At 51.6% G+C, this 17,482-nt stretch overlaps 2 protein-coding genes, 4 non-coding genes and 3 pseudogenes across 6 annotated transcripts; all 9 read right to left on the minus strand.

Annotated features, from left to right (window-relative positions):
- Nucleotides 1-2,010: 2,010 nt before the first annotated feature.
- LOC142283440 (zinc finger CCHC domain-containing protein 3-like) lies at nucleotides 2,011-2,571 on the minus strand (the record flags this gene model as incomplete). The annotated part of the gene is made up of 1 exon (XM_075333115.1): nucleotides 2,011-2,571. A coding segment is annotated over exon 1 (561 nt), but the record flags the coding sequence as incomplete, so codon positions are not given.
- A 484-nt stretch (nucleotides 2,572-3,055) lies between these two features.
- LOC142283443 (U2 spliceosomal RNA) lies at nucleotides 3,056-3,160 on the minus strand (annotated as a pseudogene).
- Nucleotides 3,161-4,555: 1,395 nt separating this feature from the next.
- LOC142283445 (U2 spliceosomal RNA) lies at nucleotides 4,556-4,740 on the minus strand. Its single transcript, XR_012745090.1, has one exon. It is a non-coding gene; the product is annotated as a U2 spliceosomal RNA (small nuclear RNA).
- Nucleotides 4,741-6,340: 1,600 nt separating this feature from the next.
- LOC142283442 (U2 spliceosomal RNA) lies at nucleotides 6,341-6,544 on the minus strand (annotated as a pseudogene).
- Nucleotides 6,545-10,121: 3,577 nt separating this feature from the next.
- On the minus strand, nucleotides 10,122-11,687 carry LOC142283441 (uncharacterized; the record flags this gene model as incomplete). Its single annotated transcript, XM_075333117.1, has 2 exons — nucleotides 10,122-10,169; nucleotides 10,393-11,687. Coding segments are annotated over 2 exons (1,343 nt in total), but the record flags the coding sequence as incomplete, so codon positions are not given.
- A 273-nt stretch (nucleotides 11,688-11,960) lies between these two features.
- LOC142283444 (U2 spliceosomal RNA) lies at nucleotides 11,961-12,064 on the minus strand (annotated as a pseudogene).
- A 1,395-nt stretch (nucleotides 12,065-13,459) lies between these two features.
- On the minus strand, nucleotides 13,460-13,658 carry LOC142283448 (U2 spliceosomal RNA). The gene has a single exon (XR_012745093.1). It is a non-coding gene; the product is annotated as a U2 spliceosomal RNA (small nuclear RNA).
- Nucleotides 13,659-15,229: 1,571 nt separating this feature from the next.
- On the minus strand, nucleotides 15,230-15,422 carry LOC142283447 (U2 spliceosomal RNA). Its single transcript, XR_012745092.1, has one exon. It is a non-coding gene; the product is annotated as a U2 spliceosomal RNA (small nuclear RNA).
- A 1,571-nt stretch (nucleotides 15,423-16,993) lies between these two features.
- Nucleotides 16,994-17,178, minus strand: LOC142283446 (U2 spliceosomal RNA). Its single transcript, XR_012745091.1, has one exon. It is a non-coding gene; the product is annotated as a U2 spliceosomal RNA (small nuclear RNA).
- Nucleotides 17,179-17,482: the final 304 nt, after the last annotated feature.

Genomic DNA, 17,482 nt, shown 5'->3' on the forward strand with positions numbered 1-17,482 from the left:
TGATACCTGACAGGAACTTATCGGCGGCCTCGGGGTCAGTAGTCTTGCGGGCGTAGAGTTCGCTGTAGAAGTCGCTGACGACCTTCATCACGTTCTCTTTCCCGCGTCGCATGTTTCCACTCTCGTCTCGTAGTTCATTCATGGGCGTGTGACCGGCGTGGAGTTTCCTGAAAAAGAACGAGTTACATTTCTCACCCTTCTCCAGGTTCTCCACTTTGGAACGGAAGACAATTCGCTCGGACTCCTCCTCGAAGTGCCTTTTCAGGCTCCTCTTAGTCTCCTCCAGCTCCTCTCTCACGTCCCAGCCGCATCGAAGAAGGTCCTGCAGGGAACGCAGCTCACGCTGGAGTCTCCTGAAGTCCCTCCTCTTCAGACACGCCTGTTGTTGACTCTTTGCCTGAAAGAAGAAACGGAACTCGAGTTTAACGTATTCCCACCAGTCAGAAACAGACTGGAAGCCCGCCTTGTAGGCCCGCCACGTGGAGTAGGCAGCTCTAAGCTCCTCCAGAATCTCACCCTTTTCCAGCAGAGAGCAGTTCAGCTTCCAGGAGCCCGGGCCAATGGGGAAGCCATGGCCCAGCACACCTTGAAAGTGAATGGCTCTGTGGTCAGAGAAGAAGCAGGGGACCATCGAGTGCCCACTCCGCCCAACCGCCCGAGAGGTAAACACAAAGTCAATCCTGGAACGCAGCGAGCCATCGGATCGGCACCATGAATAGTTCACGGATCCGTGTCCGATGGAGCCAACAACGTCCACAAGAGAGGCTTCGGTCACCATCTCAATGAGCAGTTTGGATGTGACGTCCAACTTGGCAGCCGTTCCAGAACTGCGTCCATCCTCCTCAATCGGGCAGTTGAAATCCCCGGCCATCACTACCGTCCTAGCGGTAGCGAGCTGAGGGCGCAGGGCTTGGAGGAGCTCCAGTCGATCGCTCTTCACAGGAGAAGCATACACATTGATGAACCTGACAGGTTCTCCCGCCCAGGTGCCATCCACGAGCAGTAACCTGCCGCAGACGATTTCCTGAACAGAGTCCAATGTGAAGGCGCTTCCCCTGATCAGCACGGCGACCCCCGCGGACCTACAGTCGCCCCCGCCAGACCAGTAGGATGGGCCATGGGTCCACTCCCTGGCCAGATGGTTGAAGGACCTAGAGGAGGGAAGGGAGCATTCCTGCAGGAAAAATACATCACTAGACTGAGTGTTAAGGAACGCAAAAATTGTCTGACGTCGGAACTTGTCTCTGATGCTCCTAACATTAATGGAAAAGATGTTAATGTTAGCAGTCATTGGAGGAAAGAGAAAGTTAGAGCAGGCGGTGTGCCTTAGTTACCACTCCGGTCGGGCGGTTCTTCCTCTTTGGCACCTGCTGGTAAGGGTATCTCCAGCAGACCCTCTTCTGCTAGCTGATCAAGCAGGGATGGTGCCTCAGTGGCTTCCGACTCCTCCATTTCTTCTTCGGCCACAAGGGACTCCACCATCTGCTCCAACACGTCCGGTTCTGGGAGGAGGCCATCCTCCTCTTCCTGGGGTGGGTTAAGGTCCACAATGAACAGCTTGGAAGGTTCTGCGACAGGACTATCTTCCACCTTCCTTTTCCTTTGGCCTGTACCTGAGGAGACAAGAGCTGGAAAATCCTCCTCGGTGAAAAGTGCAAGAGTGCTGAGGCCCTCTGCTCTCATGGTCTGGGGAGGGAGAGTGGGCTTTGGGGGGGGGGTGAGGAGGCCAACTGAGGAGTAGGGAAATGAGGTGGAGGTAGTGGAATCCTCAGTAGGGTTGGCCGGGGGGGAAGGGGTTTGGACAGGGGTGACAGGGGGGGGGACCAGGGAGGGGGCAACAGTTTTCTTACCCTTCTTTTCCCTGGACTCCGTGGCTGCTGGGGCATCGGCTGGAGCCACGGTCGCCGGGTTCTTGGCCGCCTTGTCCTTGGCCTCTGTGGCCTTGGTCGTAGCTGCCTTGGTCGACGAAGCTGTGACTACCCGATACTGGGTCGCCGCGGCAACCCTTGCCCAGGATTTCTCCCGCTGCGGGCAGTCCTTGTAAAGGTGGTCCGCCTGTCCACATAGGTTGCAAGTCTTCTTCTTTGGGCAGTCCTTGGAGCTGTGTCCTGTCACCCGGCAAACCCTGCAGGCGTCCTCCTTGCAGGTCTTCATCGAATGCCCTTTCCCGCCACATTTCCTGCAGTTGTGTGGCATGTCCGGGTAGTAGATGAGACCAAAGGAGTTTCCCAGAGAGAATGTCGGGGGCAGGTGCTGGAGACCATCCTCGGATGCTGGTTCCCTGTAGAGTCGAACGGTTACTGACCACTTACCCGTCCAGAATCCGTTGCCGTTAAGGATGTGGGATGGCTCCCTCACCACTGTGCAGAGACGTCCCAGGAACGTGGAGATGTCTCTTCCTGGGGTGTGCGGGTTCCGCATGGAGACCGTGATCCTCTTCTCATCCCTCTGTATAGGACAGGATCCTAAAAAAGAATGAAAAGGGGAGTCCGGCATCGCTGCGTTCATCGCCTCCCAGTATCTCCTGCAGGCATTCACCGTGGCAAAGGTTACCAGAAAAATGCCAGTCATGAAGGTCTGGACACTCAGGGTTTCCGCCCTGGAGAAGCCCTGATCCAGAATCATCTTCTTGCAGAACACGTCGCTGGACATGTCCGGCAACCTACCATCCACCGCCTTTAGCTTCAGGGCGACCGTCTGCCGCATCCAAGGCTCCAGGGTTGGAGCCTTTTCAGGCGGCGTCCGGGCTCCCTCCGGCTGGCTGGCGTCGGAGGTAGGGGCCTCTTGGGCCGAAGAAGCCTCTGGATGAGCCTTCCTGGAGGTCCCTGGGTCCTGAGCCTTCTTGGCTGCCTTCTCTGGCTTGCTTGCCATGGCTGGTTCCTGCTTGAGTTCCCGGAGCTGGATCTTGGATTCTTCTCCGGGTGTCTTCTCCCGCTGTGTTCCTCCTCGAAGTTCCTCTGGTCTCCCCAAGTCTTCTCCGAGCCTTCGTCTTCTTGCTTCTTTCTGCCAAGCTCTTCTTCCGTCCGATCTCCCTCTTCCGGTCTCGGCTGGGCTTTGGAGCTCGTCTCCCTGATCGTATCTCGTCAAGTGTAGCTAGCTCAGTTTGTTCTGATAAGAACAGATACTACACTTGATCTTAGCCAAAAGGCCGAGAAGCGATAACCAGAATTGGTTTGGGCCTCGAGTGGCACCCTGGCCTATGCCGGACACATCTTAGGGAGAGAGAGCGAGAGGGAGACAAACCCACGCCTACAGAAGACATTTTGTCACCCAAGCCAACCCTTGAAAAGGCTGCTTTGCAGAGCAAAAACAAGAAGAATGGTGCGTTTTGCAGCCGCCGCCCCCCACTGCAATGAATCTGAATAACTCCTCCTTTAGGGCGCAAGCAACTCCCCTCCCCCTTGCAGTCTTTCCAATTCACGATACAAAAAGACGGACAGGACAGGTTGCCTGACTTTCCGTCACTGCCACCCTTTGCCATCCTTACCCGTAGAAAGCCCTTTCATCATCCCCAAACCCTAATCTTTTCCCTTTCCTTCCCAGCCCCCAAACCCTGCCGTCTGTACCCTTCTCACCACCCGCATCCCTTCTCCTGTCATCCCCCTACCACCCGGGAAAAAAAGAGCTTGCCCCCTCCTTACACTAGCCCACCCTCCCACCCAAAGAACAACTTCTGCTGCGCAGCTTGTTTTCTAGGCAGCAGCGCTATTGTGATGTCAGCGGGGGCATTGTGACAAGCCGCCAGTGTTCCGTCTCTTCATGTTGTGCACAGTTCAAACGGAAAATACATCAACAGGCAGACTACAGAAAAGCTTACTAACAAAGGTTAGAGGGGGGCTTTCTCAGAGGGCTTTTTACAGTTTTTCTATTCCCAATTAGCCGTTTAAGTGTACTTATTGAAAGTAGTAATTCTTTTATAGGCCGCCCTTTCTTAGTATTTGACGTTCCTTATATTGCGGTATGAGGCTTCGCAGCAGGTTGCAAACATTCATCACCCATGACTGTCCCCAATTGGGCTCAGAAGCTCAATGTCTATCATGACCTCTCTTTTAGAATGTCCAAGAGCAAGCAAACTATTCCTCCAGGAGGGGGAGCCAACAGACAACGAAAGAGATCATCATTACTCAAAGAAAACCCCAAAAACCAATGCATGATAGGAATAAACAGGTAACTTTATTTGGAGTGGAAGCGGAGAGATCGCACCAGATGCCAATTCTAGATCTTATCACACCTGTGGTCACTGCAGCAGCAGGTGAATCCACTTTGTCCAAAAGGGATCTATTCCATTCAATTGCAAATGATCTAGATAAGACAGAGAAGAAGATACTGCAGCACGGGACATAGCCGAGTTGGTCAGGTTGAGTGGTGATGAGTTTGCTATTTGGATGAATAAAGAAAGTAAAAAGTGTGAAAGATAAAAAACAAAAGGAGGAAGTGTGAAAAGTGAATGGGCCAAATTGAGGTGCATATGAAGACGTATGCTTTCTTCCAATTCATTAAATCGGGCTAATATGAATCAGGTGAATTGAGTTCTGCTTTTGGAAACTGGGTTAAGAAGGGGTGCACCGGTCCTGGAGGTACTGCAATACCAGGTCAATGCGTGGAGTGGACAGAGCAAGCTCTTTTTCCATCTCCCTGTTCTAAAAATCCATTTAATATATGGTCCCCAGATAGGGGACGTATCAGATATTAAACTGATAAGAACAGATGAGATTTCATCCGCAAATTTCAGAAAACGGTCATCGGCCACCACACAAAAGCGCAGTGCCGCAGGTGATCGCCTCCCGAGCCCAGGAACCACCAGCCATAAGGGGACGTAAGCACCAAAAGGCGCAACAATCCCCGAGGCCGGCGGTTGTGCAAGCCCGGGCCCCTCCCAGCCAAGACCAAGGCAAACCCAATGAAGGGACTACACTTGATCTTAGCCAAAAGGCCGAGAAGCGATAACCAGAATTGGTTTGGGCCTCGAGTGGCACCCTGGCCTATGCCGGACACATCTTAGGGAGAGAGAGCGAGAGGGAGACAAACCCACGCCTACAGAAGACATTTTGTCACCCAAGCCAACCCTTGAAAAGGCTGCTTTGCAGAGCAAAAACAAGAAGAATGGTGCGTTTTGCAGCCGCCGCCCCCCACTGCAATGAATCTGAATAACTCCTCCTTTAGGGCGCAAGCAACTCCCCTCCCCCTTGCAGTCTTTCCAATTCATGATACAAAAAGACGGACAGGACAGGTTGCCTGACTTTCCGTCACTGCCACCCTTTGCCATCCTTACCCGTAGAAAGCCCTTTCATCATCCCCAAACCCTAATCTTTTCCCTTTCCTTCCCAGCCCCCAAACCCTGCCGTCTGTACCCTTCTCACCACCCGCATCCCTTCTCCTGTCATCCCCCTACCACCCGGGAAAAAAAGAGCTTGCCCCCTCCTTACACTAGCCCACCCTCCCACCCAAAGAACAACTTCTGCTGCGCAGCTTGTTTTCTAGGCAGCAGCGCTATTGTGATGTCAGCGGGGGCATTGTGACAAGCCGCCAGTGTTCCGTCTCTTCATGTTGTGCACAGTTCAAACGGAAAATACATCAACAGGCAGACTACAGAAAAGCTTACTAACAAAGGTTAGAGGGGGGCTTTCTCAGAGGGCTTTTTACAGTTTTTCTATTCCCAATTAGCCGTTTAAGTGTACTTATTGAAAGTAGTAATTCTTTTATAGGCCGCCCTTTCTTAGTATTTGACGTTCCTTATATTGCGGTATGAGGCTTCGCAGCAGGTTGCAAACATTCATCACCCATGACTGTCCCCAATTGGGCTCAGAAGCTCAATGTCTATCATGACCTCTCTTTTAGAATGTCCAAGAGCAAGCAAACTATTCCTCCAGGAGGGGGAGCCAACAGACAACGAAAGAGATCATCATTACTCAAAGAAAACCCCAAAAACCAATGCATGATAGGAATAAACAGGTAACTTTATTTGGAGTGGAAGCGGAGAGATCGCACCAGATGCCAATTCTAGATCTTATCACACCTGTGGTCACTGCAGCAGCAGGTGAATCCACTTTGTCCAAAAGGGATCTATTCCATTCAATTGCAAATGATCTAGATAAGACAGAGAAGAAGATACTGCAGCACGGGACATAGCCGAGTTGGTCAGGTTGAGTGGTGATGAGTTTGCTATTTGGATGAATAAAGAAAGTAAAAAGTGTGAAAGATAAAAAACAAAAGGAGGAAGTGTGAAAAGTGAATGGGCCAAATTGAGGTGCATATGAAGACGTATGCTTTCTTCCAATTCATTAAATCGGGCTAATATGAATCAGGTGAATTGAGTTCTGCTTTTGGAAACTGGGTTAAGAAGGGGTGCACCGGTCCTGGAGGTACTGCAATACCAGGTCAATGTGTGGAGTGGACAGAGCAAGCTCTTTTTCCATCTCCCTGTTCTAAAAATCCATTTAATATATGGTCCCCAGATAGGGGACGTATCAGATATTAAACTGATAAGAACAGATTTTTGATTTAACAGCATCTTTATTATCATGCACTTCTCAAAAAAAAGTAACAAACCATGTACGGTGCCGCAGCCCCGTACACACAGAAATATACAATCATTCTTACATAGCAATAGAGTACGACGCACTAAACTATACATCACGCTCCTATGCTATCCGTAGCACTCAAGCTGAAAGAAAAAGTTAGACAATAAATAACGACGAACCGGCGATTGGGGGATGGGGGTAGGGGAAAAGGGGATAGGGTGGGGAAATCACAGGCCCGAAGCTTTATTGAAGGACGCACATAAACGGGAAAAGGAGGGAGGGGGCGTGGAAGAGGTTTAGACCTCCTCCTCGGCGCTGTCGTCCGGACTGTCCATGATGGAATAGTCTCTGAGCAGGCTGTGGATCAGCCTGCGGCAGTCCTGGATAGACATCCTCTCCCTCTTCAAGATGAGCCGGTTCCTGGCGACCCATATAGCGTCCTTAAAGCAGTTCATAAGGCGCCAAGCCTCCTGGATGGCTCCAACGGTGTGAGTCCCAGGGAAGAGTCCATAAAGTACGGAATGGTACGATAGGCTCCCTCTGGGGACGGAGTTCCTCAGGTCATCCTCCAGGGCAACCAACAGGCGCTGTGCAAAACGGCAGTCCCAAAAGGCGTGCAGCGATGTTTCCTCCACGAAGGGGCACCTTGGGCAGTACCGGGTTTTGCACAGGTTCCGGGCGTGCATGAATGACCGGACGGGCAGTCCGCCCTGTATCGCCATCCATGACAAGTCCTTGTGCCCGTTGGTCAATCCAGCCGATGACACGTTGGTCCAAACAGTCTCCAGTGTGTCGTGGTGAAGTCCTGGAATGTTCTCCATTTCGTCCTTGGCTCTGATGAGTTTGTGGATAGTCTTTGGCTTCCACAAATCAGGCTTGAGTCCCTCCAGTTGGTATTCCCTCACAAACCGGACAACGTCTCCGTAGAACCATGGCGTCGTCCAGTTGTAGGGGAAGGAGCTGTCCCACTTGTCCCAGCCGAACCTTCTCCAAAGGGGGAGCAGGAAGAAGCGAGACATGGACCTACCCGCAGAACCTCTCTTGACTCGCAGAGATCGGCGAACGCAGTCACATACGAAGGAGGATCGCAGGAGGGTGGGGATATCGGGTACGCCCTTCCCACCCTTGCGAGGATCCTTGTACATGATGGTCCGCTTTACTCTGTCCATCTTGGATCCCCAGACAAAACGAAACACCGTCCTGGTAATGGCCCTGCACACGGTGGCAAGGGGGGGCCAGGCCTGGGCCGTGTACTGCAGCACGGGCAGTACCTCGTTACGCAGGACCAGTGCTTTGCCCTCACAGGTGAGGCGTCTGAGGCTCCACAGACCGATCCGTTGGGTGATCTTGATCAAGCGTTCCTCCCAGGACTTGAGGGCTGCTCCTTCCTTCCCGAACCAGACTCCAAGAACCTTGATGAAATCCGGCTGGATGCTGAAAGGGAAGGGGGCGGAAGAGGCCGGCTGCCAGTCCCCGAAGAGCATGGCTTCCGACTTCCCGCAGTTGACTTTGGCTCCCGAAGCCCGTCCGAAGGTCTCACAGGTCTGGACGAGGGTGTCAACTGAGCGCCGGTCCGCGCAGAAGACGGTCACGTCGTCCATGTAGAGCGAGCACTTGACCTCGAAGCGATCTGGTCCTGGTGCGGTGATCCCTCTGATCTCTCCATTCCGCCGGATAGCCTCTGCAAAGAGTTCTATAACACAAACAAAAAGAAGAGGTGACAGAGGGCAGCCTTGTCTGACCCCTGAGAGGACCGGGAAGGGGTCAGTCTTCCAGCCGTTTACCAACACCGAGCTGTGAATATCAAAATACATTAGTTGGACATACAAACAAAACATGTTACCCAAACCTAACCTGTGCAGAGCTTTGCCCAGGAACTCATGGGAAACACGGTCGAAGGCCTTTTCCTGATCCAACGAGATCAGGGAAGCGTGCACCCGGCGGGCCTTGATGTACTCGACCGTGTCCCGCATGAGAGCCAGGCTGTCTGCGATGCGACGTCCGGGGATGCCGCAGGTCTGATCCGGGTGGATGATCCGTCCAATAACCGTCTTCAGTCTCGTTGCCATCGTCTTGGCCAGGATCTTGTAGTCGACGTTCAGAAGGGTGATGGGACGCCAATTCTTCAGGTCGCACCTCTCTCCTTTGCGCTTGTACAGGATCGTGACCATTCCTTCCCTCAGGGACGGAGGCATTCTGCCCTCCACCACCATCTCCTCATACAGATCTAACAAGTCCGGACAGATGAGGTCCCCCAGTGCTACATAGAGCTCTGCTGGGAGGCCATCACTGCCCGGAGTCCTGCCGGACCTAAAGGATCTGGCGGCCGAGAGCAGCTCGTCCACCGTCAGAGGGACGTCCATGGCCGCCGCATCTGCAGGGTCAAGATGGTTAGTGATACCTGACAGGAACTTATCGGCGGCCTCGGGGTCGCTAGTCTTGCGGGCGTAGAGTTCGCTGTAGAAGTCGCTGACGACTTTCATCACGTCCTCTTTCCCGCGTCGCATGATTCCACTCTCATCTCGTAGTTCATTCAGGGGTGTATGACCGGTGTGGAGCTTCCTGAAAAAGAACGAGTTACATTTCTCACCCTTCTCCAGGTTCTCCACTTTGGAACGGAAGACAATTCGCTTGGACTCCTCCTCAAAGTGCCTTTTCAGGCTCTTCTTAGTCTCCTCCAGCTCCTCTCTCACGTCCCAGCCACATCGAAGAAGGTCATGCAGGGAACGCAGCTCATGCTGGAGTCTCCTGAAGTCCCTCTTCTTCACACACGCCTGTTGTTGACTCTTTGCCTGAAAGAAGAAACGGAACTCGAGTTTAACGTATTCCCACCAGTCAGAAACAGACTGGAAGCCTGCCTTGTAGGCCCGCCACGTGGAGTAGGCCGCTCTAAGCTCCTCCAGAACTTCCCCCTTTTCCAGCAGAGAGCAGTTCAGCTTCCAGGAGCCAGGGCCAACAGGAAAGCCGTGGCCCAGCGCACCTTGAAAGTGAATGGCTCTGTGGTCAGAGAAGAAGCAGGGGACCATCGAGTGCCCACTCCGCCCAACCGTCCGAGAGGTAAACACGAAGTCAATCCTGGAACGCAGTGAACCATCAGGTCGGCACCATGAATAATTCACAGATCCGTGTCCGATGGAGCCCACAACGTCCACGAGAGAGGCTTCGGTCACCATCTCAATGAGCAGTTTGGATGTGACGTCTAACTTGGCACCCGTTCCAGAACTGCGTCCATCCGCCTCAATCGGGCAGTTGAAGTCCCCGGCCATCACTACCATCCTGGTGGTGGCGAGCTGAGGGCGCAGGGCTCGGAGGAGCTCCAGTCGATCGTTCTTCACAGGAGAAGCGTACACATTGATGAACCTGACAGGTTCTCCAGCCCAGGTACCGTCCACGAGCAGTAACCTGCCGCAGACGAGTTCCTGAACTGAGTCCAACGTGAAGGCGCTTCCCCTGATTAGCACGGCGACCCCTGCGGACCTACAGTCGCCCCCGCCGGACCAGTAGGACGGTCCATGGGTCCATTCCCTGGCCAGATGGTTGAAGGACCTAGAGGAGGGAAGGGAGCATTCCTGCAGGAAAAATACATTACTAGACTGAGTGTTAAGGAAAGCAAAAATCGTCCGACGTCTGAACTTGTCTCTGATGCTCCTAACATTAATGGAAAAGATGTCAATGTTAGCAGTCATTGGAGGGAAGAGAGAGTTAGTGCAGGCGATGTGCCTTAGTTACCACTCCGGTCGGGCGGTTCTTCTTTGGTGTCTGTCGGTGATGGTATCACCAGCAGACCTTCTTCTTCTAGCCGGTCGAGTAGAGATGTTGCCTCAGTGGCTTCCGACTCCTCCATTTCTTCTTCGGACACCAGGGACTCCACCATCTGCTCCAACACATCTGGTTCCGGGAGGAGGTCGTCCTCCTCTTCCTGGGTTGGATTGAGATCCACAATGAACAACTTGGAATGTTCTGCGACAGGACTATCTTCCAACTGCCTCTTCCTTTGGCTTGTACCTGAGGAGACAAGAGCTGGAAAATCCTTCTCGGTGAAAGGTGCAGGAGTGCTGAGGCCCTCTGCTCTCATGGTCTGGGGAGGGAGAGTGGGCTTTGGAGGGGGGGTAAGGGCACCGACTGAGGAGTAGGGAAAAGAGGTGGAGGTGGTGGAATCCTCAGTGGGGTTGGCCGGGGGTAAAGGGGTTTGGACAGGGGTGACAGGGGGGGGGACCAGGGAGGGGGCAGCAGTTTTATTACCCTTCTTCCTGGACTCCGTGGCCGCTGGGGCTTTGGCTGGAGCCGCGGTCACCGGGTTCTTGGCCGCCTTGGCCTCTGTGGCTTTGGTCGTAGCTGCCTTAGTCGACGAGGCTGCGACTACCCGAGCCTGGGTCGCCGCAGCCACCCTTGCCCAGGATTTCTCTCGTTGTGGGCAGTCCTTGTAAAGGTGGGCCGCCAGTCCACATAAGTTGCAGGTCATCTTCTTCGGACAATCCTTGGAGCTGTGTCCCGTCACCCGGCAAACCCTGCAGGCGTCCTCCTGGCAGGTCTTCATCGAATGCCCTTTCCCACCACATTTCCTGCAGTTGTGTGGCATGTCCGGGTAGTAGATGAGACCAAAGGAGATTCCCAGAGAGAATGTCGGGGGCAGGTGCTGAAGGCCGTCCTCGGATGCTAGTTCCCTGTGGAGTCGAACGGTTACTGACCACTTACCCGTCCAGAATCCGCTGCCGTTAAGGATGTGGGATGGTTCCCTCACCACTGTGCAGAAGCGTCCCAGGAACGTGGATATGTCTCTTCCTGGGGTGTGCGGGTTCCGCATGGAGACCGTGATCCTCTTCTCATCCCTCTGTATAGGACAGGATCCTAAAAAAGAATGAAAAGGGGAGTCCGGCATCGCTGCGTTCATCGCCTCCCAGTATCTCCTGCAGGCATTCACCGTGGCAAAGGTTACCAGAAAGATGCCAGTCATGAAGGTCTGGACACTCAGGGTTTCCGCCCTGGAGAAGCCCTGATCCAGAATCATCTTCTTGCAGAACACGTCGCTGGACATGTCCGGCAACCTACCATCCACCGCCTTTAGCTTCAGGGCGACCGTCTGCCGCATCCAAGGCTCCAGGGTTGGAGCCTTTTCAGGCGGCGTCCGGGCTCCCTCCGGCTGGCCGGCGTCGGAGGTAGGGGCCTCTTGGGCCGAAGAAGCCTCTGGATGAGCCTTCCTGGAGGTCCCTGGGTCCTGAGCCTTCTTGGCTGCCTTCTCTGGCTTGCTTGCCATGGCTGGTTCCTGCTTGAGTTCCCGGAGCTGGATCTTGGATTCTTCTCCGGGTGTCTTCTCCCGCTGTGTTCCTCCTCGAAGTTCCTCTGGTCTCCCCAAGTCTTCTCCGAGCCTTCGTCTTCTTGCTTCTTTCTGCCAAGCTCTTCTTCCGTCCGATCTCCCTCTTTCGGTCTCGGCTGGGCTTCGGAGCTTGTCTCCCTGATCGTATCTCGTCAAGTGTAGCTAGCTCAGTTTGTTCTGATAAGAACAGATACTACACTTGATCTTAGCCAAAAGGCCGAGAAGCGATAACCAGAATTGGTTTGGGCCTCGAGTGGCACCCTGTCCTATGCCGGACACATCTTAGGGAGAGAGAGCGAGAGGGAGACAAACCCACGCCTACAGAAGACATTTTGTCACCCAAGCCAACCCTTGAAAAGGCTGCTTTGCAGAGCAAAAACAAGAAGAATGGTGCGTTTTGCAGCCGCCGCCCCCCACTGCAATGAATCTGAATAACTCCTCCTTTAGGGCGCAAGCAACTCCCCTCCCCCTTGCAGTCTTTCCAATTCACGATACAAAAAGACGGACAGGACAGGTTGCCTGACTTTCCGTCACTGCCACCCTTTGCCATCCTTACCCGTAGAAAGCCCTTTCATCATCCCCAAACCCTAATCTTTTCCCTTTCCTTCCCAGCCCCCAAACCCTGCCGTCTGTACCCTTCTCACCACCCGCATCCCTTCTCCTGTCATCCCCCTACCACCCGGGAAAAAAAGAGCTTGCCCCCTCCTTACACTAGCCCACCCTCCCACCCAAAGAACAACTTCTGCTGCGCAGCTTGTTTTCTAGGCAGCAGCGCTATTGTGATGTCAGCGGGGGCATTGTGACAAGCCGCCAGTGTTCCGTCTCTTCATGTTGTGCACAGTTCAAACGGAAAATACATCAACAGGCAGACTACAGAAAAGCTTACTAACAAAGGTTAGAGGGGGGCTTTCTCAGAGGGCTTTTTACAGTTTTTCTATTCCCAATTAGCCGTTTAAGTGTACTTATTGAAAGTAGTAATTCTTTTATAGGCCGCCCTTTCTTAGTATTTGACGTTCCTTATATTGCGGTATGAGGCTTCGCAGCAGGTTGCAAACATTCATCACCCATGACTGTCCCCAATTGGGCTCAGAAGCTCAATGTCTATCATGACCTCTCTTTTAGAATGTCCAAGAGCAAGCAAACTATTCCTCCAGGAGGGGGAGCCAACAGACAACGAAAGAGATCATCATTACTCAAAGAAAACCCCAAAAACCAATGCATGATAGGAATAAACAGGTAACTTTATTTGGAGTGGAAGCGGAGAGATCGCACCAGATGCCAATTCTAGATCTTATCACACCTGTGGTCACTGCAGCAGCAGGTGAATCCACTTTGTCCAAAAGGGATCTATTCCATTCAATTGCAAATGATCTAGATAAGACAGAGAAGAAGATACTGCAGCACGGGACATAGCCGAGTTGGTCAGGTTGAGTGGTGATGAGTTTGCTATTTGGATGAATAAAGAAAGTAAAAAGTGTGAAAGATAAAAAACAAAAGGAGGAAGTGTGAAAAGTGAATGGGCCAAATTGAGGTGCATATGAAGACGTATGCTTTCTTCCAATTCATTAAATCGGGCTAATATGAATCAGGTGAATTGAGTTCTGCTTTTGGAAACTGGGTTAAGAAGGGGTGCACCGGTCCTGGAGGTACTGCAATACCAGGTCAATGCGTGGAGTGGACAGAGCAAGCTCTTTTTCCATCTCCCTGTTCTAAAAATCCATTTAATATATGGTCCCCAGATAGGGGACGTATCAGATATTAAACTGATAAGAACAGATTTTTTTTTTTTTTTTTTTTTTTTGAAGGATGAGTTTGAAAATAATAAAGTGACCGCCTCTCGTTGCCCAGGTAACTGTCCGTCACAAGAGGGCTATGACATCCTACGATGCACACTCCCCCAAGGCCAGCAGTTGTGCAATACCCTGGCACCTTTCAGCACCAACCAAGGTAGTACCCTCCCAAACTACACTTGATCTTAGCCAAAAGGCCGAGAAGCGATAACCAGAATTGGTTTGGGCCTCGAGTGGCACCCTGGCCTATGCCGGACACATCTTAGGGAGAGAGAGCGAGAGGGAGACAAACCCACGCCTACAGAAGACATTTTGTCACCCAAGCCAACCCTTGAAAAGGCTGCTTTGCAGAGCAAAAACAAGAAGAATGGTGCGTTTTGCAGCCGCCGCCCCCCACTGCAATGAATCTGAATAACTCCTCCTTTAGGGCGCAAGCAACTCCCCTCCCCCTTGCAGTCTTTCCAATTCACGATACAAAAAGACGGACAGGACAGGTTGCCTGACTTTCCGTCACTGCCACCCTTTGCCATCCTTACCCGTAGAAAGCCCTTTCATCATCCCCAAACCCTAATCTTTTCCCTTTCCTTCCCAGCCCCCAAACCCTGCCGTCTGTACCCTTCTCACCACCCGCATCCCTTCTCCTGTCATCCCCCTACCACCCGGGAAAAAAAGAGCTTGCCCCCTCCTTACACTAGCCCACCCTCCCACCCAAAGAACAACTTCTGCTGCGCAGCTTGTTTTCTAGGCAGCAGCGCTATTGTGATGTCAGCGGGGGCATTGTGACAAGCCGCCAGTGTTCCGTCTCTTCATGTTGTGCACAGTTCAAACGGAAAATACATCAACAGGCAGACTACAGAAAAGCTTACTAACAAAGGTTAGAGGGGGGCTTTCTCAGAGGGCTTTTTACAGTTTTTCTATTCCCAATTAGCCGTTTAAGTGTACTTATTGAAAGTAGTAATTCTTTTATAGGCCGCCCTTTCTTAGTATTTGACGTTCCTTATATTGCGGTATGAGGCTTCGCAGCAGGTTGCAAACATTCATCACCCATGACTGTCCCCAATTGGGCTCAGAAGCTCAATGTCTATCATGACCTCTCTTTTAGAATGTCCAAGAGCAAGCAAACTATTCCTCCAGGAGGGGGAGCCAACAGACAACGAAAGAGATCATCATTACTCAAAGAAAACCCCAAAAACCAATGCATGATAGGAATAAACAGGTAACTTTATTTGGAGTGGAAGCGGAGAGATCGCACCAGATGCCAATTCTAGATCTTATCACACCTGTGGTCACTGCAGCAGCAGGTGAATCCACTTTGTCCAAAAGGGATCTATTCCATTCAATTGCAAATGATCTAGATAAGACAGAGAAGAAGATACTGCAGCACGGGACATAGCCGAGTTGGTCAGGTTGAGTGGTGATGAGTTTGCTATTTGGATGAATAAAGAAAGTAAAAAGTGTGAAAGATAAAAAACAAAAGGAGGAAGTGTGAAAAGTGAATGGGCCAAATTGAGGTGCATATGAAGACGTATGCTTTCTTCCAATTCATTAAATCGGGCTAATATGAATCAGGTGAATTGAGTTCTGCTTTTGGAAACTGGGTTAAGAAGGGGTGCACTGGTCCTGGAGGTACTGCAATACCAGGTCAATGCGTGGAGTGGACAGAGCAAGCTCTTTTTCCATCTCCCTGTTCTAAAAATCCATTTAATATATGGTCCCCAGATAGGGGACGTATCAGATATTAAACTGATAAGAACAGATTTTTTTTTTTTTTTTTTGAAGGATGAGTTTGAAAATAATAAAGTGACCGCCTCTCGTCGCCCAGGTAACCGTCCGTCACAAGAGGGCTATGACATCCTACGATGCACACTCCCCCAAGGCCAGCAGTTGTGCAATACCCTGACACCTTTCAGCACCAACCAAGGTAGTACCCTCCCAAACTACACTTGATCTTAGCCAAAAGGCCGAGAAGCGATAACCAGAATTGGTTTGGGCCTCGAGTGGCACCCTGGCCTATGCCGGACACATCTTAGGGAGAGAGAGCGAGAGGGAGACAAACCCACGCCTACAGAAGACATTTTGTCACCCAAGCCAACCCTTGAAAAGGCTGCTTTGCAGAGCAAAAACAAGAAGAATGGTGCGTTTTGCAGCCGCCGCCCCCCACTGCAATGAATCTGAATAACTCCTCCTTTAGGGCGCAAGCAACTCCCCTCCCCCTTGCAGTCTTTCCAATTCACGATACAAAAAGACGGACAGGACAGGTTGCCTGACTTTCCGTCACTGCCACCCTTTGCCATCCTTACCCGTAGAAAGCCCTTTCATCATCCCCAAACCCTAATCTTTTCCCTTTCCTTCCCAGCCCCCAAACCCTGTCGTCTGTACCCTTCTCACCACCCGCATCCCTTCTCCTGTCATCCCCCTACCACCCGGGAAAAAAAGAGCTTGCCCCCTCCTTACACTAGCCCACCCTCCCACCCAAAGAACAACTTCTGCTGCGCAGCTTGTTTTCTAGGCAGCAGCGCTATTGTGATGTCAGCGGGGGCATTGTGACAAGCCGCCAGTGTTCCGTCTCTTCATGTTGTGCACAGTTCAAACGGAAAATACATCAACAGGCAGACTACAGAAAAGCTTACTAACAAAGGTTAGAGGGGGGCTTTCTCAGAGGGCTTTTTACAGTTTTTCTATTCCCAATTAGCCGTTTAAGTGTACTTATTGAAAGTAGTAATTCTTTTATAGGCCGCCCTTTCTTAGTATTTGACGTTCCTTATATTGCGGTATGAGGCTTCGCAGCAGGTTGCAAACATTCATCACCCATGACTGTCCCCAATTGGGCTCAGAAGCTCAATGTCTATCATGACCTCTCTTTTAGAATGTCCAAGAGCAAGCAAACTATTCCTCCAGGAGGGGGAGCCAACAGACAACGAAAGAGATCATCATTACTCAAAGAAAACCCCAAAAACCAATGCATGATAGGAATAAACAGGTAACTTTATTTGGAGTGGAAGCGGAGAGATCGCACCAGATGCCAATTCTAGATCTTATCACACCTGTGGTCACTGCAGCAGCAGGTGAATCCACTTTGTCCAAAAGGGATCTATTCCATTCAATTGCAAATGATCTAGATAAGACAGAGAAGAAGATACTGCAGCACGGGACATAGCCGAGTTGGTCAGGTTGAGTGGTGATGAGTTTGCTATTTGGATGAATAAAGAAAGTAAAAAGTGTGAAAGATAAAAAACAAAAGGAGGAAGTGTGAAAAGTGAATGGGCCAAATTGAGGTGCATATGAAGACGTATGCTTTCTTCCAATTCATTAAATCGGGCTAATATGAATCAGGTGAATTGAGTTCTGCTTTTGGAAACTGGGTTAAGAAGGGGTGCACCGGTCCTGGAGGTACTGCAATACCAGGTCAATGCGTGGAGTGGACAGAGCAAGCTCTTTTTCCATCTCCCTGTTCTAAAAATCCATTTAATATATGGTCCCCAGATAGGGGACGTATCAGATATTAAACTGATAAGAACAGATGAGATTACATCCGCAAATTTCAGAAAACGGTCATCGGCCACCACACAAAAGCGCAGTGCCGCAGGTGATCGCCTCCCGAGCCCAGGAACCACCAGCCATAAGGGGACGTAAGCACCAAAAGGCGCAACAATCCCCGAGGCCGGCGGTTGTGCAAGCCCGGGCCCCTCCCAGCCAAGACCAAGGCAAACCCAATGAAGGGACTACACTTGATCTTAGCCAAAAGGCCGAGAAGCGATAACCAGAATTGGTTTGGGCCTCGAGTGGCACCCTGGCCTATGCCGGACACATCTTAGGGAGAGAGAGCGAGAGGGAGACAAACCCACGCCTACAGAAGA

The sequence above is a fragment of the Anomaloglossus baeobatrachus genome, unplaced genomic scaffold (genome assembly GCF_048569485.1).
Source record: "Anomaloglossus baeobatrachus isolate aAnoBae1 unplaced genomic scaffold, aAnoBae1.hap1 Scaffold_5388, whole genome shotgun sequence".
NCBI classification, from domain to species: Eukaryota; Metazoa; Chordata; class Amphibia; order Anura; family Aromobatidae; genus Anomaloglossus; species Anomaloglossus baeobatrachus.